This window comes from Pieris napi, chromosome 5 (genome assembly GCF_905475465.1).
Source record: "Pieris napi chromosome 5, ilPieNapi1.2, whole genome shotgun sequence".
NCBI classification, from domain to species: Eukaryota; Metazoa; Arthropoda; class Insecta; order Lepidoptera; family Pieridae; genus Pieris; species Pieris napi.
Window position 1 is genome coordinate 13270691 of NC_062238.1, and position 27964 is coordinate 13298654.

Genomic DNA, 27964 nt, shown 5'->3' on the forward strand with positions numbered 1-27964 from the left:
TTTAATGCCAAAGATCGTCGGTAAATGATCGGTCCGGTTTCTCACTATTTCGGTTTCTTGAATCGTTGATTTTGCAGGGAAGCAGGCCATCAGCGATTCCCACCAAAACCATCTCCAACTTCCCACCCCAATAGGAGTAGTGCAATGTCACCTTATGTTTAAAGGACATGTGATTTCTATTATTCCGGAGGAAATAGAGGCGAGAGAGGACAAAAGAGGCCTCCTTGTGAACGGCGGCTATGTGCTTACGGAAGTTCATCCGCTATCGAGCAAGACTTCTAGATATGTCATTACGTTTCATATCGTGGGTATATATACTGTATTTTTTGTAGCTGTGCCATACAGTTTTACCGGCGTAATTCGTAAATTCAGTCGTAGAGTAAGACACGTATATACGCAGTCTATCGCCTATATTTTTTCTTTTTATTGAATATCTCTTTCAGTGTATTGCGTTGTATTAGTTTTTTAATATTCTGAAAAGTTGTCCTAATATTAACAAACACTCAAAAAAAAAACAAAGTTTGCAGTGGTTCAGAAGTCATACGCCCATACGGACTCAATACTTTGGCGACTCACTTATTTATATAGATTTTATTTCAGCTTTAAATTCTGTCACATTTGACATTCTGTTGCATTCATTGTAAATTGTAATGTAATGTAAAAAAATTGTCGTAATGTACACTATTTACTACTAATAAGACGTAATCTGTGAATTATACTAAGAACAACTAAGAATAACATGATTGGCAGCGATAGGTCTTACAAGTCTTATTTCGAAAAATATTTGAAAACAACTGTGACGTCATTGAATTTTGTAATATCGCTGAGGAAAGGAATTAATAGAAAATTTCTTACAAAGTTTTAAAATGGGTGGATCAGTAAGTGCTGGTCGAGATAACAATGAGTTGATAGACAATTTAGTGAGTGGAAATTACATACGTTCTCGGGGGGTAGAAAAAGTGTTTCGAGCTTTGGATCGAGGTGATTACATGACACCAGAGGCCAAACGGCAAGCTTACAAGGATTTAGCTTGGCGCGATGGCCTACTTCATATGTCATCTCCATGTATCTACAGGTAATTTTTAAACAGATTTCTGTAATTAAAATGTTTATAATATTTTTGATGTTAAAAGTTCTATTTGATGTCTTTAATTGTCTAATTCACCATTACTATAATAATTCTCTTAACTAATATTATATCGCTAGTGAGGTGATGGAGGGATTGGAGTTAAGACCTGGCCTCTCTTTCCTAAACATTGGATCAGGGACAGGATACCTAAGCACCTTAGCTGGGCTTATCTTAGGAACTTCTGGCATCAATCATGGAGTAGAAATTCATCCCTCAACTGTGGATTATGCTACCATTAAGCTACAACAATTTATTAAAAAATCACCAAGTCTAGATTACTTTGACTTTTGCGAACCTAAGTTTTTCATTGGTAAGTCTTAAAAAGATTATCTTCTTAGTTAAAAGTTCTTAACTTTCAAATATGATAAAAACCCTTTCTACATTTTAAAAGACTGCATTTTCTCTACTGATTAATTTACAAAGATTATTTGTTATTTAGTCTTCAATATTACTAATAAATAATAACCATTATTCTCCTGGTAATTGAACATAGGACTTTAGGTTTATAGGCTATGTGCCACCACTAATTCATGGAATAATAATTACCTGCCATATTGTTTACATTATGTAAACTTTATTGGACTATATTTATTTTATAAGTATTAAACATTTATATATATATGCTTAACCGCTGACAATTTATGTAGTCTGCTGTTTGCTGATTTTAAGAATTTGTTATGATTTATTTAAATGGTACAGCTACATATTATAAAAAATAAAGGTTATATTTTATTGAGATGTACTTAAACTGCTAATAGTAATTCTAATAATGCATTGTATTAAGGATAAAAAATTTTATAATATTTTTATAAAATTTTCATAGACACACTGTTGTTAATTTGATATTTGTTGCGTGTATTTTTACATCATGTATTGCATCAGTACATGTGTGTGTTAAAAACAATAAACAACTATGACTATTATAAATGTTATCTTGGTGTGATAATATATTACAGTTATTGTAATAGTTCCAGTTCAAAAACAAGATATAAACTTTTGCTTTGTGTTTATCATGTAAATAAAATTAACTAAGAAACTAACATCACAAATTATTAGTCTAAGAGTCATTTAGAATAAGTCGGAACTGGTTTTTAATTCTGGAGAAATAAATTAGAAAAAGTGCATGGTTGAGTGTATTGTGTTGCAAATGAAATGTTATGATAATTACTATTTTGCACTTACACAGGTAATGGGCTGAATTTAGCACCCTTGCAGAGTGGATATGATCGTGTTTACTGTGGTGCTGGGTGCCCAGAGAAATATGTGAATTATATCAGATACTTGCTGAAGGTTATTTTAAACATATTTTTACTTTTAGACTGTTGAGATAATAATTTATAAAAAATATATGTGATCTATTTTTATTCATAAAAGTCATCCTGTTTTGTTAGGTTGGTGGAATACTCGTCGTTCCCATTGATGACACACTACAGCAAGTGAAGAGAGTCTCGGAAACAAAGTTTGTCAGTCACAGCTTAATGAGTGTTTCCTTTGCAACGCTAAGAGCACCCACCGATGAGGATACAAAAGAACATTTTAAATTGGGTAAGAATTAATTTCTATTATTTTACGCCACAACGTTTGCTGAATCATTGTAACATTTGGGTATTAATAAAAGTTACCATAGTTAAAGAACCATATTAAAGTCGATATAGAGCCTCCTCGGCTGGTGATGTTGGCCCGGGCGCGTATCCGTGAAGCTCTGCGAGACAGCGTGCTGGAGCGGAGACCCGAGCTGCGGGAGAAGGCGTGGCGCCGCCCCCCCAGACGCAACCAGGAACCGAGAAGAGTCATAATACCCATCGAGTCCACGCCCGAAAATGGTACGTTCCACATCGCTCTTTTGCTTCAGCCGATTGTGAATTGTTTCAGTAATATTTGTTGTCATATTTCAGAAAACTTAAACGTCCTTCACGACTTGGACGCCGAGAGTGGAGCGAATGAAATGAACGCGCTCCTCAGTCTCGTGATTAGTATGGGAGAGGACAGATTGGCCGGAGCCCTGCGTTTCGGCAGCGACAGAGGAACCGGGTACGTATATCGCCACGATCGAGACTCACATTCCTCGGACGACGACGACGACACGGACGGCTCCACCGAAACCGTCGAACCCACCACGGAGACTTACCATCAGAGTATAGGAAACGAAGACGACACCGGCACACGCTCGAATCGAGAGTTAAAAGAAGATTCCGAAGATGCTACTCATAAGACTGACGCAAAAGACGAGGCCGAAAATAAAGAGAGCGAAGTTGAAAATGTCGTAGACAGCAATGATGAAATCAAAACCGATCCTCAAAGCGATAGTTCCTCCGTGGACGATTCCAAAGCTAAGAAGAAGTGGCATTGGGCTAGGCTGTCGAGGACGATGGCCAAGCTGAAGAGGCTCGGCAAGAAACCATTCAGGAACACGGGAATGGCGAAAGCTTCGACGTCGAAAGTTGAAGATGAGCATAGAAATGACTGCGAGGACAGCAGCAGCGACTCCAGCAGCAGCGAGTCTGACGATGTAAGTTCTCCGCCTACTCCAGTTTTTTGCTTTGAACTGTGAAACTATTTGTTTCTATCGTTTCTTCAGGATGAGAAGCCTGCCGGGACCGACGACACTTCCCGGAAGGCCGGGCCCTCGACTGACATGGAGTGGCAGGAGCACCCCGCGGTGAGGATCTTAATTCTATCTTGTAGTCGTTTTATATATTTCGTCCTAAGTTTGGTTAGTTTACTTTCTAGTCCTTAGCCTATCATTAGAGTGTATTTAAATTTTAGGAGGATAATAACGGAGTGCACAAAAGCAAGGCTAAAAGGCAGAAGCTGGACAGCGGCATCGGGGAGAACTCCGGCAGCGCCGAAGAGACCACACAGAGCGACAGCGGCTCGGACTCCGACAGCTGGGAAAGGCTGAACATCTGTTACACCGGTCTCGCAGGTACGTTTCGGTCCTTCGTAAAGGTCGGCCTAAGTATATAAGAGAAGTGTCGGTGAGCCGCTTCGACGTGCGACTCGAGCCTGATGTCGTGGGTTCGAACTCCGGTTGGGCACCAATGGATTTTCTATGTATGACATGCGCACCTAAGGCGATGGAGTTCATCGTGAGGAAACAGGCATACTTGGATCTAAAAAGTCGGTGTCCGTCGGACACGGCAGGGTGACTGTTTACAGATTAAATGATCACGAAACAGATAAGGAAATCTGAGGCCCGGACATCGATCGTCGACGTGGCGGCGTCCATGCGTCGGGTAGTCTCTCTCCCTAAAATATGGCGAGGGGGCCGATGGCTGACCGTGCGTCATACTCGTGAACGGGTGCTGCTTGTGGTGACTTGACTTGAATTCGTGTATGCGGTCATGTTAGTTATTTCGATTATGTATTTGCGTGTTATTCCCACGAGAATGTAAGTGCGTGCTCCTATTTCACCATGCCTCCTGCTGATAGAGGACAAATCTTGTTTTTAATTTATTTTATTATACATGGGATAATGGTTACAGCTCCTGACCAACATTGTGTTAAACAAAACATTTAATATTAGAAGCATTTCATATATTATATGTATATGTATATTTATTTTTGACGTTCATAAGTGTACATTGTGTTACCTAAATGAATAAATGATTTCGACTCATCTCTTTCCACAGGAAATGTTTAGTTTCATAGCTCTGAATAACGGTTCCCGATTGTTCCTTTTAATGTCAGATCGCGTCGACGATTCGTCCGTGGAGGAAGACGAGGCGTCGGAGGAGAGGCGCGCCCGACGCAAGGCCTCGGAGGCTCGGCGCCGGGAGATGGGGATCACCGTGAAGCGGGCCGTGGCCGCTCTGCCGCTGCCCCATCCGCTCAAGATGTAATTCTTTTGCTACTAACCTAACAAATTGACAATATTGCCACTAACCTAACAAATTGACAATATTGCCACTAACCTAACAAATTGACAATATTGCCACTAACCTAACAAATTGACAATATTGCCACTAACCTAACAAATTGACAATATTGCCACTAACCTAACAAATTGACAATATTGCCACTAACCTAACAAATTGACAATATTGCCACTAACCTAACAAATTGACAATATTGCCACTAACCTAACAAATTGACAATATTGCCACTAACCTAACAAATTGACAATATTGCCACTAACCTAACAAACGGTCTTCTGTTTCAGGTTCGTGAACTGGGGTCGCTCGTACCAATTCTAGAGGCGGACCGACAATAATTCTTACCCAATTTAAAATGTTCTTTTGTGTCTCATTCGTTACGATTTCATACAGTGTCTTAATACGATGGCTCGAAAGCCGTTTTGAAGTTGTGTTAACTTTTGGAATAGAAGTTATGAAAAAATTGTTAAACGATGACTAGCAATAGCGAATATAAATTTAATCAAATGATAAAAGCGTTAGCCGTTTTGTACATCACAAACTCGTAATAGGTTAGATTTTCGTGTAGTTGTTAGGTGTGCGTGCGTAGGATCGGAGGTCGATCTTCGATTGGCCTATCGAACGTACGCCCGTGTAAATATATCTCCGAATAACAAAAACACTGCGCTATTTGAAAAATAGGCAAATATGTTAAAAGGCAAGAGATGTTGAGACTTTATATTTTAATTAATACAGTGTTTTATATGCGTTTATGATAATATATTGATTAAAGACTGCGAGTGTAGGTGAAGCAACATTTGAGTGCGATTACAATGTACGATAAATGTTCGAATTCTAGTCGCTTTTACTTCTCGGTACCCGCGTTACAAATATTTGTGATGTATGAATTAACCTAACCTTTTTCAAATATTCCTTTAATTATGTAAAAAATAAGTAATAAATAGGTTGTTTTAAGTCGATGTTGCTCATTTATGATGTACTATTGTAATGTCTGATAGAATTCTGTTTTGCTTTTATTTCGTCGAAGCAAAACAAATGTTGTTCCTTAAACAAAATGGAAGGTGGGCGAAAGTCATTTGTTTTATTCGCACTTTAAATATGTATAACTTTGTTAATGGTATCTTTGTTTCATCTCTTACTAATATTAATTCTATGTAATCAGCGTTCTAATAAATAATTATTCTTAAAAGTATTTTTATTAATAAATACGAGTTTATTAGGTAAGTGAGTATTTGCGGTGGGTGCAAAGTTAAACTAGATATGTACAAACAGTAGTGGGAGACGCGACGGTGGTGCGTAGCGGCTAGCACCACCTGTCGGAGCGTGCTTGTCCGTTGAGCCGTCGCGGCGCGTGATTGTCGGGATAAAAGTCGTCCGCCGCGGGCGCGTCGCACGCGCTCAGACCGTTGAGCACCTTCCTCGAAGGCCGAGGAGTGGCTCTCCCGCCGTCTCGGACCCTGTCCCTGCTCTTGTCCGCTCCGTGACTTCTCTTCGCCGGTCTCTTGGTGATCTCCTGGGCCTCTACGACCGACGGCGGTCTACTCCGCTCCGTTTCGCTTCCGTTCATCAAGGAATGTGCACTTTTGGCTTTATGCAGCGACAGCCTCAGAGGTTTGCGCGGCGGGGTCGGCCGCTTGGTGTCGTCCCTTCTCTCGTCGTTTTTCTTGTAGTGGCTTAACCTCGAACAACTCTCCGACCCGTAATCTAATCGCGGTGAGCTGCTATAGATGTCGTTGGGGAAATCCGATTCCGATTCAAATTCTGAAGACTTCGCACTCCTAGAGTAAGCTTTGGACGTCCTCCGACTCGATTTATGAGCATTTTCGATAACCTTCCCGTCTATTCTGTTATACGAGTAATGCGACTCTATCTGGATGTCTTCGGAGCTTTCGTTCTTTTTCAATTTCCGTAATCGTTGCGAGCGTTTGAGTTGCTCGATTATTGATAAAGTTTTTCTTTCGGCCCAGTTGGTCTTTTTTATGCTCTCTTCTATCCTTTCCGCCGCCTTCTTAATGTCTCGCCGGGTGTCCGAATCGGATCTGTCGATGTCGCCGTCGGACCTAAAGTGTTGTTCGGTTTTGGAACGACTCAGTTTGTCGGTTTTGAGGCGTTGCTTCTCCATGTGTCTCTGATTGCGCTCGATCATGCGGATGGCGGCATCGGTCTCGGTGCCGTAGTCTTCTGCGTGTATGCAGTGGTGGGAGAGCGAGTGTCTCATTCGCCCGGCGCGATGCTCGAGACTGTGCGAGCTGTGGGAGTGAGGATGAGGCGCGGGGGAGGTCCGCGGGGAGGGCGCCAGTCGAGAAGAGGCTCCGGAGGCGTTGGACCGCGGCCGCATCACGGGCAGGTTCGCCTCGGAGCCATCCAGACCTGGCAACTTGGCCACGATTGCCGTGATGTCGGGACCCTTCTGAAACACTTGCACTTCTGATTTCATACTTTGTCTTGCCGTTTGAGGCTCAGATGTGATATTGATGTTGGTGACGTTCTTCTTTGTTTTATTGACCGTGATGCAGTTGTCGTTGCTACTGCCAGGGCGTAACTAAAAATAAACAACGTAGTGTTTACTTTTTGGCTTTCACATTGTTAAGTAAATCGTAAATAAAAACATAATATAATATTTTAATAAACCTGTGTATGTCTCGCCAGCAACTCGGCGACCTGCTCTTCGAGGTAGGATATCCGGTGCGTGAGTCGCGTGTTGTCACTCCGAAGCCCATCCTTAGCTTTCTCCGCTTCTTCTGCAGAATTCTTTAAAGATTCTAGTTCTAATCGCAATGATGCCGCCTCGTTCTGTAAATCCATTAAGTCGAATTAAAATACAAGTTACAGAGTTCTAAAAATTTAAGTTACATTTCATTAACGGATATGCGAATTGCATTATTTATTGCATAAGTCAACATTGACCGTGACGCTGTAAAGCTCTCGGACACCTTAATCATACTATTCTTGAATGAAAATGATCAATAAAAATACAAATAGTCAAGGTACCTGTGTAAAGGCAGGTGAGGAGTGCGTTGGACCGCGCAGTGCTACTAACCGCGCTGGGTCTCCGGACGTGCTCACTCGGCGTAGCTCCTCCAGGCTGCACTGTAGGACACTACTGCCATTTACTTCTAGCAGCCTGCAAGAAGTAAATTGTGTTTGTTAATTCACTATAACAAATATCTGTAGGGGTTTATGTATACCACACATTTTGTATTGCGACAGTGTGTAGCGTAAATTCGTAATATTAGCGCGTTTAATCAATTCAAAGGTATAGTAAATTAGTAGACTAATATTAGGACGGCTGATGGCGACGTGTCTCTCGTTCGTATGTATTAAGTTTCTCATGTAAATAAAAATACATTTTTGTACTGAGAAAATAAAGTTCTTTAAACATTACAATTTGTACCGCCGCCTGTCGTTCTTTCCGCGCAATTAATATATACTCGTATTTATTGAGCGAGACGACTAACTAACATATGCGCTCATCTAAATATCTCTATAAACAATAGGACTGCCTTGGGAATGTCCATTACAAACAGAGGCTTCGATGTAATTTTTTTATAATAAATCGTTTATTACAAAATATACATTATTTTTAGATAAAACTTCTTAACAAATTTGATTTTGAGCGTGGAATGCGGCGCTAATTAACCGTGCTTGTCGGGAATTTCTTCAATTTGCATTTCTCGCTCGGATGCGTCCCTTTTGCGAGTTATAAAGTAGGGCCTAACGGCTGACCAATCTGTTCGTGCCCATAAAATCTGTTTGTACTTGTAAGATTTTTGGGAACTAAATTTTTCAAAATAAAAATAAGTTCGAAAAGCAAAAGTTATACAAGAATATACTTACTTAGTATCTAACTTGATATAAGGTTTTAAACTATATAATAACTAAACTAATCCATTTATTAACAGCAAATGGTAAAAACATATAAAACGAACCTGTCGCCCGCTTTGAGCGCGGGGTGATTTGCCCATTCAAGGATTACTCCAGTCCCTCGAGAAGAGGCGCCCCACGAGCCTTCGCGAGCTTCAGCTGCCAACAGAGTCGCGTTGCCTCCTAACTCTCGTACAGTACTGAAAATCACATTTGTGATAACTTTTACCATTTTCACATTTAAACACATGACTGATTGTTTAATACAAACGCAATATTCCTACATTTATTTTATCCTTTTGAGAATAGAAATCGACATGCATCATAAGATATCATGTGTCGATTAAGATTATATTGGACATGATATCCCGCCTCTTCATGTAGGGTTGTCACGTCAAAACACCTTGGTATGTTTAGTTTTATTTAATATCAGCTAAAATCATATAGATTTTATTGCTTAGTTTGAATCCAGACAATAGTAGGAGTCCAACATGGTAAAAATTAGATTAGATAGTTAGATTCTCAAAAGAATGAAAGTTTAAACCCTGGTGGAACGGGTACAGGTTTTCGAAAATGATTCGAGCTCGTCAGACATTGGCAAGGGATGTTTAGAGGTACACTTAGTAGGTACCTACTCCAGTAGTTATTCAAAAGTTATGGGCAAGTTTTTAAAATGCAAAAAAGACCTTACCTGCAAAAAAGAATGCTCGAGCGCGTCAGATTAAATGTGGAGGAATTTTCTTTAATCTGACGATTTGCATAAACTTTCGAATCAACTGCTGTGGAACCATCTTTATATTTGAAGTTCGATTTGAGAGAGTAAGAGTGAAAAGGGCGGTGACGCAAAGAATAACACTAATAATGATTTATGCTACTTCGACTTGTGCAAATCGACACTAATATCCTTCAAAATAAAAATAGATTAACCGCACTCGACTATTTTCAGATGACACTTATTTTGCAACTTTCTTAATCTGACGCGCTCGAGTTATATATAGGAAAAATCTAACGACCGATATTTTACTAATCTGATCCGATGGCCCTAGACGTTTGACCTTGATGGACAGGGCTCAGGTAAGGTGGGAGTACCACAACGTGCAAGATTGCCCCTATTATGTGATTATATACATCATCGATACGGATTACGGGATTTTCACTACAGTGAATCATACACAAAATCCCGTAATCCCCGTGTGGCTCAGAAAACGTCATGACAACAAGTCAACGAACTTAAATAATGGAATATGCTATAAGCTACTTATTGGAGGTGTGAAAACTGTCAAATTTAACAGTTGTATAGATTAAAATGTAACCAATTCAAATTGTTTTGTAGGAGTTCTATTATGTAAAGCCCTATAAGCTAGATGCGCTTGCACCGATAGGGCACGGTGTCGTGTCGGGCGGGCGTATTTTATTGCCGCGAGTCACGGCCGCGCCGCCCGGCCTGTTTCAAGGGCCACTGACCGGCACGGCAATAGATAATCACAAAAATTTACTTTTAAAATTGTATGAATTAATTTAAAACTTATAAAGTCACTATCCGACATCTGTACAATCAAACCTCCTAAATTACATTTAGAAAATACATCTATTCCTACTTTAAATGTTCTAAATCTGAGAAGCTATTGCTATTCCTCAATGCGTCATGATTGCGCGATTAAAGACGCGGCTTTTTTTTATTTAGAGACTTGATAATCGATCGAAGTTTGTTTTAAACCCTACACAAACATACGTATTTAAGCCAAGGCAATAACATTTCTTTTCGTGTTTACATTATTTTGCATTTCGCTGTGGTTTTTATATAACTTTAGTTTCGATGCATTTGAAATTGTTCTCATCTGTGCCAATTTTACTTATTTAATTAATACGCCCTCAATCGTCAACGTTTACCTACTATTTTTTGTTAAATAACTATGAATCAACGGCCACCAATCGTTCTTTCTCTGCACATAAAATAACTGAATAATAAACATAAAAATGTTGTAAATTTTCCTTTGTCAAAGAAGGTAAAAAATTATGAGTTTAAAATTGTTTTAGAAATATATTGTTAATTTTCTTTATTATCTTATTATCTAACAACATACATGATATGACATACAATAAACATATGCTACCTATGTGTTGTATAACACATGCTTCTGGATCCATCTCTCGTGGTTTAAGCGTCGTTTGAGAGTAATTAGTGTTAATGATGCGTCGTTTTTTATTACGGGAAGAGCGTGGGAGCACTCAACGTTATTGCCAACTGCATTTGCTTTGTATTTCAGTAATCCATCAGGATTCAGACCTTTATCTAAAATCATCTAAACTGCGTACTGACTTCTTAAATCGTTTTCATTTCATTAATTAAACTCTGGTTCAGTTTGTAGTCTGGAATACCCAGTATGGAGTAAGAAGCTGCAAGAGTGTCAGCTTAGCCATTGTTAAAATGTCTTCACATATTGATCGCAATGCCTTTGGTTACATGCACTGCTTGTTTGTTTATTGTCAAAAGTCAAAATCATTTATTCATATAGGTAACACAATGTACACTTATGAACGTCAAAAAAGAAATGTACATTAAATGCTTCTAATTTTACATTTACTGCCAGGCCTGCATAAACAATAAACTACAAGCTACCACCTTTTCAAAATGCCAAATCATAAAATGACTGCTTCACGACTGATTTGAGAGCGACCGCCGATGCGAAAACCGCTGTGTGAGTTCGAAAGTGAGTTACAGAATCGCAAGGCAGTTCTCAAATCACGGGCGTAGAAAGGAAGAGAAGAACTGGCAATAAACTCTCCGCCACTCTTTATAATCGCCAAGTTTTTTTGTTTTACACAACGTTTGTAAGGAGCTGCAACCATTACACCATGTTTCACTTGACATCTTAAGTAATAAATAATAATAATAAAATAAATTAAAAACAAAGATTTGTCCTCTATCAGCAGGAGGCATGGTTAAATAGGAGCACGCACTTACATTCTCGTGGGAACAACACGCAAATACATAGTCGAAATAAATAACATCACCACATACAAGAATTCAAATACGACCAGTCACCACAAGTAGCACCCGTTCACGAGTATGACCCATGGCCACTGGCCAGCCATCGGCCCCCTCGCCATATTTTAGAGAGAGAGACAACCCGACGCATGGACGCCGCCACAAGCAATGACATTTAAGCGAGCATGATGATCCTTGACATGTGAACTTGGCTACATAAGAAAATAATAATAAAACTGTCTTTAATATAAGTATAACTTAACATGGAATAAATCGACTTGTACGATCTCCGGAATTATCTTCAATTGGAAGATTAAATTAAAATATACATGTAAGATGAAAAACTAATCGGGGTCTATTCCGGCTTTCGCATGTAGAACATAAATTGATACTCTTAAGATTTCGACTTTCCTCTATTGATATAGTGACCTGCATTGGTAAGATTTTCCCAAGATAGCCCGGAACGGCGATTAGATTAGAAACGTGCTCCGCCCACAGAACAATAGGTGGATACTGTCGAAATTGCTTATAACTAGCTAAATATTTCAAATGGGTCATTGACACCGCAGCTTAAACCCACAATCGGAAAATTAAAGGTGAGCGAAATTAGTTACAGCTAGTCATATATGAATAACTAACACAATGGGAAATTCCGTCATTTTCAATATCTAATGACAAAATTAATCACATCTAAGTCTAAATTAATGAATATAATAAACGTATTATTATTAATTTAGTGTATTTTATTACAATGTCAGTTTGTACTCGTGCAGTCGATTTGTATTAGATGATTTAAGTGATTAAATGCTTGATCGCCCCAAATTACACGATTCTGGCAGTGTTGAGAAAATGTAGTAATGTTATTGTATGTAAAGTGATGTAATTATGTAATGTTACTCATCTCACTGTTACCTAAGATTAAGGGGCTTACCTGTAGAGTGTTTGGTTGGTAAGGTCCGCTCGTTCAATAAGCAAAGAGAGAGCCCGCGCTTGCTCCCCCAGAGTCAGCAGCTCCAACTCCTCTCGTCCCACTTGGTATTGCAATTCCGCTTGCTCGATCCGCGTGTCGATGTTACTATTAATTCATATATTTTTTACTCCCTCGACAAAGTTACAAATATAAATGTAATTATCAAGACCTTTCGCTCATTGATGTCTTTCACAGATACCGGCAAACATCTTGAACAAATTTCCTTGCCTGCGCAGAAGCAATTTTTAGGTATCACTGGAAGGGGGGGCGGTGGGAGAGTGACGTGTCCATCGCGTTATTGGTATAAATCAGTTGACGTTTGTGTCCCGCGCTGCGCTATCTTTACCCCACTCCCTTGTTTAATGTTCAATATGTTTGCCGGTATCTGTAATAGAAGATAGCAAACTGTGAGTGCAGCGAAAAGCTCGTCAAAGACCATACACTTTGTCTTAGTACACAGCTCCTCTGTATGTTTACTAACTTACTCCGTGACATGTGTCTTTTCCAGCCGTCTCCGCAACTCTTGTATGTTGGCTAGCCTGGCGTCAAGCTCTGCACGGACTGTGGCCGCCCTTTCTTCCAGCGCTCGCTTTTCATCCGCAGATATAGATGCAGGGCTTTCTTCAGAATTTCTCAGAGGCTTTGGTGATACAGCTTCAGTTGCTAGGCGGGCTGCACTTAACGATGCACTCAGTTGCCTTTTGAGACTAATAAAAAAATCAATATTATAGATGTTAAAAAACCGTATTCACAAGTCCAATTGACATACTTATGTATCAAGGTGTCTTTGTCAGCAAGAGCTCCACGCAATACTTCCAACTCGCGTGTAGAGTCGCGTGCGCCCGCGCTGCGTCGCCGGGACCCGCCCAATGACACCTCGATGCTGGCCATCTAAATGATATTAGTAATTCACATTGTGCATAGAAAAAAAAGTGTAAATACAAATGCATATGCCATGCATTTGTATTTTGCATTTTCACTTTTGCATGCATCATCTGTTTATTTGTGGATAAAACATCATATCATCATCTTTGTGGATGAAACTTCAAATAAAGAACATCTGAAATCTTTACCCGAAAGAACCCCCTTTACCAAACAATTACTCATTTGCGTTTAATTCTATTTGCAATGAATTTAACGATACAAAAAGTCCGAGTTATCCTGTATTGTGACTGCACGCAAAGGATAATTAAAACGACATACATGATAAAAGGCGGTGATCGTGATAGATTAAAATGGATTGATAGAGCCGGTTTTACTTGTTTTTGCGATCTTTAAGCGCATCAATCGTCTGGTGCTCACAGAAGTGAGCCGTGAGTGAGCAGACATGACTAATTGCTTTTACGCCTTTTGACTAAGAGACAGCGAGGTAGCAGTTCGATTACTTCATCATTGTTCAATATAAGCTGATAAGATATATATTTGAATGTTGAGAAACAACTAAATATTGAGAAATAAATTCTCTTTGTTTGAAGACGACATAAAAATACACTTACCAAATCAATACTGTATTAATTAAAAATTAATATATAATATAAATAATCAATGAAATAATAAAGAATTTCATTAATATTTGTAATTTAAAAAATAATATATCCAAAAGTAACAAGGGCCAGTCGTGTGAATCGAAGCGTGCGCAGGAAGGCTATAATAACATTTCCAACTTCCACCATCACTTAATTTAGTAAATGCTATACCTGCCTGGAATTAAATATAATCAAAAGTTTCACTATCTATGGAAAATTTAAAGAAATCATCTATTTGCTGCGTACGGCAGATTTATGAGTGGTCCGTTGTGTATAATCTTTTACGTCTCATAAATTAACGAAAAGTACTTTGGGAAAGTTACGAAGCTTGAGGAAATTTAAATAAATTGAAGAAAAAAAAACACTTCAAATCTGTTTTGAAACAACGGTTTTGTAGACGTAATATTATGGAACATTAACATAATATAATAGTATAATTATGTTGTTCCATACACATTACACATGTAGGGAAACGTAGTTTACACAGAAAAAAGAACCGCTTCCCAAATCCCTTCCCTAATAACATCTTTCACACTTCTCTCTTCTATCTTAGATTGAAAGATTGCACATTGCACAACTTATTTGCGGAAATTGCATTTGCGGATTGTAATCTAATTGTTAAGCACAATATGTGGGAAGATACAGCCTTGATTTTTATCATCTACCTATTATATGTGCGTACTGTAGGTTATATTCATAAATTTTATAATACTTATAATTTGAAAACTGTATGCTTTCTCGTTCCTAATATAGTAAACTAAAGCTGGCATGGGGTTTTAAAGTGTGGAATTTACGCGAATCATTAAGTTGTGAGGCGATCTCGAGGTGCAAACTGGTTATCTTTGAGCAGAGTGCACAAAGTAATACTATATTATTTAAAGGAATATCATAAACATTAATAATTACTACTGATACATTTAGATGGCATGTTATGGGTCGCCGCTTTGCGTGGTTGTTAGTGTTAATCGTAATGGTAAAGGAATCATCTATATCTTGCTAGGACTTAGTGCATCTTAGGACCGTCGAACAGATCTTAATTAACGATTACAGTTTAGAATTCTACTTTTACTTTTGATCCCCTTATAAAATATACAAGCGGCAGTCGTACTTTCCAGTTTTCCACGTCTCTTTATATTATGTAAATTAAAATTATTTACATAACTTGCACGTCTATTGACTACATTAAAGCTTAGCAACCTTTAATAAAGACATTTCGTCCTAAGAGCTTGTTATTTTCAGCCTATTATTATTTATTTGAATAGTCTATGTGATAATGTGATTAAATACACGTCATATACATTCGTTGCAAGTGCAGGGTTTCAGCCATTATATATTCATATTAACATCTATTTTCAATGGTGAAAAATTCCTCATTTGTACTAAAACACAAAAACTTATTTTTGTTAAAGTATACAATTATTTTTTCCAAAATATCAACTACTTATACAAAAATTTATTTAAATCGATCTGTATAGGTATATTTTTATATGTATTTAATAATTCGATAATATTGTGATTTCTCATTTTTATAAATCAAATATATTATGCTGCGTCTTAACTTCGTGTTCTTTCAAACAGAAATACGGAAGACCCAGCAACAATGGTGCGAACCACATTTAAGTAAAAAAACTTAGGTTATTGTAATTCAATTCAGCTTCACTTTTTCCGTTAAGATTGATGATGTTCATTAATAAATTCATGGACGGGCATCTAATGGACGAGCCTTAGGCATTACTTAACCGCTTTTTATGCATTTAAAAAGGAAATTATAGGGTTAGTTCTTATATTTGGTCCTAGTCCGGTTGACCGCCACTGTATCTACCATATTAATGTTATAGATCAAATAGATTTAACGCAATTATTTACATTATACTGTAATGCTACAATTGTAATGCTATTTCACATGGGCTATTTCATTTTTGACTTTATTTTAATTCAAAGATTAAACATTAAATAAGCCGTAGAAACAATAAAAATACTATCACAAGTCCCGTATTAAAACAGATATGGTAATCAGAACTTTAATCAACGGATGAGAACCGTATATTAGACATTAGTTTTGCAGAGAGTATGCAATTAGGTTCGCAGTGTTTAGTGCGTCGCTACAGAGTATAAACAATTACACAAAGATACAATCAGTACTTAGTTATCTTGAGAACCATGCTGTCAACCCAGCTTTGAACTAGCTTATTTGTATAATTAAAATAAATAAATAAGTGGCGCTACAACCTTTTTGGGCCTGGGCTTCAGATTTATGAGTCTGTTTCATAATCATTTGTCAATCTAATAGGCAAGTAGGCGATCACGCCGTCGAATTTTTGGGTTTAAGGCAAGCCGGTTTCCTCACGATGCTATGACCGAGCGAATGTTAGATGCGCATATAGACAGAAAATCCATTGGTGCAGAGCCGGGGATCGAACGAAAGGTACGATTATACAACACGCCCTTTGTTAAATTAGTTTTTTTTATTTGTTATCAGCACAAGCACGATACGAGTTTTTCAGAAGATATTTTTATTGCGATTACTATGAATCTTTCCTAAAAAATTATATTGGTTACCTTGGCCTCCAGATTATCAAGGTTGACGACCCCTCCTGTCTCCAGGGCTTGCTGCAACAAACAGACCACTTCATTGTTATGTTAATTAATGTTTAAGTACAACCACAAAGCTCCCTTGTACTTTCGCTCTGTTTCGGCATTTCACTGCAAGACAGTTCGTATTCAAAATACACAAAAACAAACTTCTTTCCAGTTTCTTACTTTAAAAATATACAGAAATTACACATATACATATATGTTCTACACAGTGGCGTTTGCTACTTTTAGAAGGTAATTAGTTTTTTGCAGAAGCACGTGTGAAACTAGGAAGCATTGCATGACCATTCTTGTCTGTGGACGGCATTTGTCGATATGCGGTACGGAGAATTTCACATTTCTATAGCAATTATTATCAATCGCAGGTTCTACGTAAGGACTGCATGCATATTATGAAGTTTAATGTAGTACTACTAGTACATGCCTAATTATGAAATGAAACATTTCTCTAAAAGATATACTTTTAAATTGAGATGTAGCAGAGTTAAAGGTTAATTTGAAATTGTGTGTCTTGTATTATTGTTTTTAAATGTCTTACTAGGGACGTCGATCGTTGCTGCTTGCTGAGGTCATGTTGCGTGCGATCCTCGCCCGCATCAGAATATTGACCCGACTTGCGACTGCAAAAAATGGATAAAATTAAATTAAATTCTACGTGTATGTGTTACAAATAGCAATAGAAATGATAATTATAAATAATGAATATCTAGGAACAGAGTTCCTTCCTAGGAAAGTATTGTTTATATTTTACCATTGTTTGTTTAGCGTCGTTATAAGGGTTGTTAAGTACAGATTTTGATGTAAGAATTTATAAAAATAGTTCAGTAATTTTCGATCAAACAAATATACATACAGACAGAGTCTCTTCGTGTTTATAAGGTAGATAAAATCTAACAATTACAATATTATTAAAGTGAGAAGTTTGATTTTAATTATTTTTCTTTTCGCTTACTTATCGGTATTTCAATACGATTGGTTCTGTTTAAAAGAGAATTTACCAATAGGTAGTAATACTTTGACGAATCGAATTACCATTAAATACCAATACATATTTATTTGCATCATATTTGGTTGTACAATTGTAACCGTTGATGAATAATATTCTGTATAACAAATCTAATTTAATAATACCTGGCAAGTTTCCTGTGAGCTCGCCGACCACCGCTGATCATGGAGAGGGTGCTCATCACCGCCGACATCTTCACCACTCTCCACACTCATGGAACCTGAATAAGGTAACACATACATTTTAGGATATCATCTAACGTCATATATATAATTTTATTTTTAATAAAAACTTCTGCAAAAGAGCAGTTATTATCCATTTTAATACTTATAGCAGGATTAAATCTTATTGATAAGACTAGCGGACCCGACAGACGTTGTCCTGTCTTAACTATGAATATTTATTTCGAACTGGTATAATTAACCAAAAAAATATTTCAGAAACAAAGTGTTTATTGTTCTAATGCTTTATGATATACAACATTCTTTGTTTGTTTTTTTGGCGCGTATATAAATAGTTTTGTTGGTATTCCGACACGGGAAAAGATGTATTTTATCAATATAATAACTCCGATCGAAGCATTTGTTTTAAACGATTTTTTTTTACATCCTCTTTGACGATATTTGCAGCACGCATTCTGGCAATGTTATGTCAAACGAAATAAGGTTACATCAAAAACGTTTGAATTGTAAAAGCGCTATGCACTGAAAAAAAAAATTGCTATCGTAACAAAAGTCAAGATTACTCAATATGGTGCTTAAGTACCTATTCTAAATTTTCCGCGCCATTTTCTTATTTTTTCTTTCATAAGACCTTCTTCTGACAATAACAAACACAACAAAAAAAATTTAGCGAAACGTTCACGCGTGATGCCGTGACCAAGGGAAATAGGGATTCATTTTTATATAGATAACATAGATAAACCCATGTTTGATTCATTTTTTTTTATATGATGTGTCTAATAAGTAGTCAGGTATAACATTAATGCCATAGGTAGTACGGAACCGACGCTACACACAACAAACGATACCGCGTAATGCCTATAATTGCTGAACACATCAAACCTTACACAATGCCCAAGTAGGCAGCTAAGACCGCCATTTGTTACACAACTCGTGGAAAACGTTTAATTTAATAATTACTTCATAACACCTCATATTACACGCTATTCTGTTTATGACTCAGCTTCATGGGAACTACCAAACTTTATACGTAATGAAATTTTTAAAATAAACATTATTTTTAGAATGGGACAGTGTTAATATACCCAGAAATAATTTGGGGTAAAGTTCGGAGACGAGACTTAGGCAAAAAACTTAGAATACGTTAAGACACGTAAGAGCTGATTTTCTATACAATTATATATATAATCATATTCTCAAGTTCCTACAAAATTTACATTGAATGGGCATATGGAGTGTCACAGGTAGGTAATGTTTATCTGATTACCTAGGACACCTCGCCGATTATGGTAACTTGGAGTTCTTTAACAGCAACTTCTAGAGACGTGGGCGATTTCGGACGTTTGAATGTGATAATTTTTATATTTCTTTCAATGAATGAAGGCCAACGAGTTTTTGTTATATAAAGCCCTTGAAGCAATTATAATCATGTAACTCGAATAAGTTTTTTATAATTTACCAATAGATAGATTACATTAAAAGTAAATAGTCTTTAAAAAATGGTTAGTATTAATTAAATTCGTTTTTCATAGCAGTGAAAACACGTCGTTTACTAAACCATTTCCGGCTAGATAGCTTAATTACCCGCGCCCGTTACAACTCACATCCCATCAATAAGGCGTTATCGCCACGTGATGAGGCACTCGTGCCTTGTCAATTGACGGTTGTCGCAAATTATCTACGATATGTACACATATCGTCTACGTCGTCACATATAGTCTTTAAAAAATGGTTAGTATTAATTAAATTCGTTTTTCATAGCAGTGAAAACACGTCGTTTACTAAACCATTTCCGGCTAGATAGCTTAATTACCCGCGCCCGTTACAACTCACATCCCATCAATAAGGCGTTATCGCCACGTGATGAGGCACTCGTGCCTTGTCAATTGACGGTTGTCGCAAATTATCTACGATATGTGTACCTTTGCGACGTCTACTTAATCGTATACTTTGACTCTACAAAACCCCGTGCATTAATTAATGCCCGTCTATCTATACGAATATTGCAAAGCTGAAAAGTTTGATTGAACGAGCTTACCTAAGAAACTACTTGTTCCGATTAAAGAATTGTTCTATAACATCACGTACCAATAGGAACGGAGCATAAAGCAAAATTAATATCTTATATTAGGAGATATCATAGTTAGTTTAGCAGCTGCTAGTGAGTTTATATACACGTATGCTATCTTTTTTAGTTTATTAAAGTTAATTATTCACGTGTAACATTTGTTGCAATAACATGGAAATTTAAATTTGTTTTGTTAATACAAAATTAAAAAATTTGTAAAAGTGTTGACCCTAATGTAGGAAAAAATTCTTGGAAAGGTAATGAATTTTAAAGGCTAGTTATTATTGAATCAAAATGTTCGGATAACTGTGACCGTTTCTCACCAAACTCGAACAACATTGTTTGACAATAATAAAACACGCTAAGTGTCCAAATAAGTCTCTCACACTCATAAATCTCGCCACACAATGAAACCATAAATTTTTGTCTAAAACCACAATTTCCGTTTAAGCAATCAGTACCTATACAAATAATGATAGATAGATTTTACAAAGTATCTACAAGATTGCTGACCGCTTTCAAATTGAGTTTCAAAATGTTATGTTAAGAATTACGTTTTCGGACAAGCTAAAGTAACAAATTTTCATGATACCGATAACAATACACAAACCGGTCCGGCGATGCTGCGATGGGGCTGTTTGGTTTGATATTATTTTTTTTATTCAAACAGCGTGCATCAAAAGAGAAATTTCTTGTAAATCAAGTATGGGGTGTTATCATAATACTCGTATTTAGGGGACAGAAGCTACTTTGTTTTTAGTGTAATTTCATATTATGGAACTAACTTTAATTATAAGGAAATTAAGTATATTCTGGTTTCGCCTTAATTACTGTAGAAATGCGCTGAACAAGGAAATCATCGATTATTAGAAATCGAGTGCGAAATACGACTAGAGTGCGAGTTTGTCGCGATGTCACTACCTGCCATTCACCGCAAATCGTTTCACTTTACTTCGCATAAAAAAAATTAATGGAAGTTACATTTGCCAAAGCATTCATGCACTGAAGTTAGAGATAGTCCTATTCAATTGTCAAATGGATATCGGTGTGCTTCTGAGCAAAGTTTGAAAGCGAAAATTATATCTATTTAAAGGAAAAATTGTATTTTATATTATGTTACATATACATTTTTAAAACAACTAACAATGAAAACTATTAAAACACACGCGTTAAAGGTGCGTTGCCATAGGGACTAATTTTTAATTTGTGTTTCCTCTTTATGAATTTTTAATCATTATTATTATTCATATGTAGGTTAAGAATATTGTCAAATACTTACTATTAGGTTTAGTAATAATAATAATAATCTATAAAACAGATACAGAAATGCGCCTGTCCCATTGTTAGGTTAAAGGATGTAATGATGATGTTGTACTCAGACGTAACGGTATTTTAGCATCTCTAAACTAAAGCATCTGATATTTATAACGGAAATAAAGAATGGATTATGTGATAAAGATTGAAATTAGTAGTAGACAAGTGCCAGAGCAGTTAAGCGTGACTACAGGTGCAGGGCGAAGGGAGGACCGACGGAGCATAACGCGTTATTACCTGGCTCCCACGACTCACTCTGGAACATCGCTAACCTCCGCTATTTCGAAATCATCCTGTTTTTGTTTTATTACCCAAACACTTGAGGCTTTAAGCTGAAATTTTAAACATTTGTAAATTCCTAGCTTTTTCAAGTTCCTAGATGGCATTCAATAATCCTTAGAATACCATTCAATAATCCTGCAACACGTCCAAGCCTAAACGTAACGATTATGGTTTCGAATGTCTGGCTGCAAAAACATATATTCATTTCATATAATTTGTCCCCATAATGACCACTAAACAGGTATTTAATAAGCCGCGCGAGTGACGCGTGCTGTTTCAAACATAGCTCCTTATAACAGTATCAATACGAATACATCTAAGCTATTTATTTTGTGATTACGATTATTTTAAAGACGTTATATTATTGACACAATATATTATCTATATTTTCACCATTCTAATTAAACCAATGACGTAGTTATATCAACTAAGATAACTTATATTGCGTAACTAATAAATTATTATATTAAATGAGTCCTTGCCTTAATATCTAAACGGTAACGATCGAGATCAGTGATCTTGTTATATTCGCTTTCAAATGAAATAGAAACTACAGCAAAAAGCAACACGTAAGATATATTATTGTATTTATACCTAAGATATTTCACCCATACTTTCTGCGTAATGAAAGACTGCGATATCACGCACGCTCATCATAATGATATACCTATAAATTTACGGCCAAATACTCTTATCAGCGTAATCGCAGGTGGATTTATTTTAATGTTAATAATAATTTAATCCAATGTGGCTCAATACAGTCAGCCGGACATGAATGAAGTCCTCACGGTACAACATGTTTAGCCGGGCTTGAAGCAGTAACGACTAACGATAAGGACCCTCTTGTACGAAGGGAATGTAATGCATTCGCCAACCTGCGGCCTTTTACCGGTAATGAGTATGAAAAGGCTCTGTAACCAGTCTGGAGCATAGGTGAACTTATTTAATATAATTATAGCGTTCGCGACTAAAAGTTTAAGTTAAAAATTTGAATTCGACTTTCTTTATGCATGAAGTTAAACGGCTGGTAAACTGGTAGCCATAACTTTTATTCGGGATCAATAACTTTTAAATGTATTTTCAATTTTGTTATCAAATACTCAACTGGAAAGTCGTTTAAAGAAATAATTTGCTCATTCGACATTCATTGATATTCCTAATTTATGGGAATTTACGAATTAAGCTAAAGATTTACGACTTAAACACTTAATAGTTCACGCATCATTAAAAAAATTTATTTATATTATTGTAGGTGGATAACATATATGCAAATGCAATAACCAATTCAACCTTACAATTATAAGTCTCAAGCCTTAGACATTTAAGTGCGCAATCGGCCCTCTTAATGTGACATGATATTAATAGCTAGGAAATCATTTACATTTGAATAAAAATAAAATATGAAACAATGAAACGGACAGTGGCTCAGCTCTTATAAATTGAAATAGGCTATAGTAGGTAGATGGATTCTATCCATGTGAAATGGTAACACGCGTTTTTTATGTAACTTAATAGCGGCAGAGTTTGTTGATGTCAGTTAGATTAATGACTCTAGCTTTGTAGAGCGGGCCGTGCATGGCGGCCTGCATTATATTTTAACATTTTTATAAACTGGTTCCACGGCCAAATGCTTTCTCTCGTTTTGGGTGTACGGTAATGATTGTGAGTAAAATTGTTAAGGTATATTATGACTATTTAGTCTACGGGATATATTTGGAAAACGATAATGTAATAGTCGATAATTTCCTTTTACATAATTCACATATGTCTTGAACAAATGCTTTTAAAAAGTGCGCCTCTTGATCATATGGGAATCTAAAATGTTTGGGTTACCCGACACCCTTTAGAATTTAAACGTAACGCATAAATCTTATTAATCCATAACATTCATTGAAATTAACTGAAGCATAAAAAGCCCTTCTGTAATTAAAATTGCACCCTGCACATGCTCGCACACAAAAGAATTAACACTACGAGTACGAGTACATACCTGCAAGTACGATAGGGTTATCACTCGATTATTGAATTACAAATTTCTTAAATTTACTGAATACTTTTATTATTATGTGTCTAAGTAACCTTAACAATTTTCGTGATGTAAATTTGTACGTAATCAAAAAATAATAAACAAATTAAAATTCATTATGATCTAATACAAGCTAAAAGTATTAAGCAATTAAGGGCAGTACAATATCCTGTAAATATGAGTCAAGTTGTTAACAAAAATAAGAAGTACTAATGAAATAAGAAGTAAAATGCTATTTTACTATTATGATAATATATACACATACGTTACTTAATACCTCCTACGACATTATACTCGGGGAAATAGCTACAGAAAGATTTAAAATACGGCACAACCCTAACTATTTTATAAATTTAATATTTTGATTATGGCAAACACGCGTTTATTGAGATTAGAAACCGTTATGTGTATTGTCAAAAACCGTCGCACTCGAACCCCAGTTTATTTGTGATCATCCCTTCCTAATCGTTAAACGCGAAGCTGTTCTGTATAGAGCTGATTTTAACGAATACTGCAAGTTATGGGCGATTCAGTTGAACACGAAATAATTTAATAAAGTTAATACAATGTTGTTCAAACAGTGATGGAATATATATATTAGCTAAAATGGTTTATAAAGGAAAATTTCACAAATTTACCCATACATAGACGTATTGCATTATTTATTAAAAAAAGCTTGCCAATTGCACACTAATACATTTTTACAACAAAAATAAAATGCAACATTAATTTTCTTTTTATAAATTTTTAATTATTTTTATATTACTATGTATGTTAAGAAAATTGTAATTGCTGTACATATTTCATTGTTATTTTTTATTTATTTATTGTTTACATAATCTTAAATTGAAAAGAAGTAGGTGTGGTGGAAACACAAATTGGACACAGTTTTTCTGTCCACCAGGACGTCGAACATATTTAATTAATTAACTTATATACTAAGGCCTGTGACATATACACTATAACATTATAACCATTAAACCGTTATGATTGCACATAACACATTTAGTGTTATGTTTAGCACTTATAGGCAAACATAACATACACGAAGAGTTAAAAAATCGCTAAATCTTTTGACTTGTGCCAAATAAAAATACAGAAAGATAGACCGCTAGCAGTAGCATTGTGCAGTTTATATTTATATGAAATTGTAAACGTCACTCTGCCATCATTGTCCGCCACTTGTGTGAATTGTGATAAATTGTATCTAATGTCTCACCGCTATTATAACGGCTCAAAAGCTCTAATCGAATTTAGTTTAGAAAGGAATTCTTGATTTTACAATCTCATTAGCTTCATCATTCACGCCATGATTCTGATTACCTACGAAAAGATATAAAGAAGCACAAGTATTTTTTAGTTCTTTATTCCTGGAAAAAATAAGTACAATAGTGTAATTGAGGCGGTGAGCGTTCCTTGTTTACGCCAATTGACGGTGCATTGTGTGCGCCCGCGCATACTACCGCTGATTATTTGCGATGACGTTTAATTTCTATTGTTCGTTGACTTAATCCGTGACTATTGAAGCTCTCCAGTCAAAATATAGACTGTTGACATACAGAATACTATTTTGCGTTAGGTACGCAAAATAGTATTCTGTTTTAAAAATAATAAAATAATAATAATAGGTTTTAAAAATAATTTAAGTTTAAAAATGTAATAAAAAAATATGAATCACTTTTAATTAAATCTTAGGTAAACTCCAACACACACTATCAAACTTCACGAAATCCTTCGGACATATCTACCATATATTTAAGGTTGTAATCAAAGCACGATAAAACTGTATTATCTCAACTGTTGAATTTAGAATGGGCTTATTAATATTAAACCTCTACGTACAGGAATACTAGATACTTCACATGTGTGATTGTATTGAAATATAGCGTATTTTGTGCTAAGTAAATTAAATAACTTAACTTATTGCCGAGTACAGTTGTAAATGTTACGCATTATAACTTAGAGCTTAATTACAAGAAATATTCGGCAAGCATAGCGGAACCGTTAGAAGCAGATGTGCGACGCGTTGGCGCGTTGAAGTCTTTTGTTCTGAGCTCTCATCGCCGTTGAATAGAGGCTATTTCAAAAAATAGAGCTATCATATCAATCAAAATACCCACGAATAAGGTCAATGAACTATATCACCTATTATGTTTATTTGAATAGTTGATTCCTGTATAAGAAACTCAAAGTCAACTCAACTTGTCAAACTCAATATTTTTCTCACCCTTTTATCAAATAATATAATAAATCAGTGGCGGTACAACCTTTTTTAGCCTCAGATTTCTGAATCTGTTTCATGATCATTTGTCAATCTAATAGGCAAGTAAGTGATCATTCTCCTGTGCCTGACACACGCCGTTGTTTTTTTGGGTCTAAGACATGTCGGTTTCCTCACGATTTTTTTCTTCACCGTTCGAGTGAATGTTAAATGCGCACATAGAAAGAATGTTCATTGGTGCACAGCCGGCGATCGATCCTACGGCCTCAGGGATGAAAGTCTCACGCTAAAGCCACTAGGCCAACACTGCTCACCCTTATCAATAGGTTACCATTCATATTTAAATTGAGTAGGTAGTTATTATAAATTAAGTAAAAGTTCAAAAGAGACAAAAGATGAAAAAAGGTTATGTAACTTAAATAACAAGATAACAGAATGAAAATATAAGTAATAATAAGTATAAAGGTAGATAAGTTTGTGGTATTGTGATACGTTTGCTCATATGTGATGATACGTGAGAAAATGCAGGAAAAACGTCGTCTACATTGAAAAATTAAAGGCTATGTTAACTTAAGATACGATTGACTTTAAGAGTTCCTCGAGTGGAATGATCATATCGCGTGTACGAGCTTCATTATCAAAGCTTGGAGTTGAGAGCTTGTAATTCGTACGTTTATCCGGCTTGTGGGAGCCAGGTATCTCTCGCTGCTCGTGGGAATTACACGTTAACTTCTAAGTAACTAAATTTGAAACTTACTGAAATGCAAACGTAGTTTTTATGTATTATACTTAAGATACTGCACACCGTTTCTGTTCTGCCTTACAATAATTGCAAAACTCATGACAACTTTGATTTCCATATAACTAGATAATGATCCCTTACTCGGTACAGGCTGTTATTAAGGCCACCACGCTTCACTCTGATTGCCACGCGCCTGGGAGAAAACAAATAAAAAACCAACGTATTTAAACACGCATCACGCTAATCACAAGCTAATTATGCTGTATAATTAAACATTACAAGTCTCCCTTTACTTTGTAGGAGTGAGATGGTTTTAAAGTGGCCGAGAGATGTAAAATATTTTTTTTAAGTGCAAAAGCCGTGCATCACAGCAAGTTTGCACTCTTTCCAACTCTCGTTGACATGCAACGGGCGACATCGCTCGTTACGTTACAATAATTTCGAGATGTGATTCTGCACTCGCTCCTAATATGAATTGGCATTCGATGCATGTATTATTTGAATGTAATGTTACAAGAAATTTTATTATCGTAATCACGAAATAATCAAATAGTTATGGATAGATTTACTTGTATTGTTATTTCATTTAAAACAATTACATTGTTGGCTCCTTTTTAATAAAATATGTTAGAGGGACACGTGTATTGCAACTTTTAGAGACTTTTTTATATATTTTGTATATGAAACATGCTTAGTTTACTATTTCGTTAATGTTGGTAACAAAACAAAAGCATAAATAAAATTAAAATAATAAATATGTAACAGTTAATAAATTTAGGTCATAATAAATCTAAAGTTTAATTACTGCCACTGGTAAAAAATACTGTTTATTTATTATAATGAATCAATTACGAAATACTTTAAACGAAACAAAAGTAATGTTTTAATCAAAATGTTGTTTTTTATAATATACGAGTAGAAAACAAAACTATAAAATATGTAAAATATTAAAAACAACTTACAACAAAATGTTTAAATCCTTGTGTTTTACATTCTCACATACACAAAACACTTAACAAAATTATTCATATCTAAAAGGACCACGAAACGAAGCGCGTGTGAATTGACGACGTACTGTGTAAAGGAGAGTCGCGCGCTAACTGCGGCCAACGAGAGCGCGCTCAGCGGGCCCCTTCGGCCGCGTGCCCTTACACAAGCCATTGTTATGTTTTGTT

The 27964-nt window shown here is 36.2% G+C and overlaps 2 protein-coding genes across 2 annotated transcripts; one reads left to right on the forward strand and one right to left on the reverse strand.

The window, feature by feature from the left end:
• Positions 1-571: 571 nt before the first annotated feature.
• LOC125049378 lies at positions 572-6193 on the forward strand. The gene is made up of 11 exons (XM_047648604.1): positions 572-1075; positions 1207-1439; positions 2316-2419; positions 2521-2674; positions 2776-2952; positions 3025-3638; positions 3708-3788; positions 3896-4055; positions 4820-4967; positions 5292-5337; positions 5372-6193. Exons 1-10 carry the CDS (start codon positions 867-869, stop codon positions 5323-5325), a joined length of 1914 nt encoding a protein of 637 aa, XP_047504560.1. The 5' UTR covers positions 572-866; the 3' UTR covers positions 5326-5337; positions 5372-6193.
• LOC125049377 lies at positions 6185-27910 on the reverse strand. Its single transcript, XM_047648602.1, has 11 exons — positions 27752-27910; positions 18080-18174; positions 17487-17568; positions 16913-16963; positions 13597-13718; positions 13313-13534; positions 12789-12932; positions 8934-9068; positions 7996-8128; positions 7636-7797; positions 6185-7546 (listed from the first exon to the last, which is right to left on the reverse strand). The coding sequence occupies exons 2-11, from the start codon at positions 18145-18147 to the stop codon at positions 6308-6310; spliced, it is 2358 nt and encodes a 785-aa protein (XP_047504558.1). The 5' UTR covers positions 18148-18174; positions 27752-27910; the 3' UTR covers positions 6185-6307.
• Between the last annotated feature and the right edge of the window lie 54 nt (positions 27911-27964).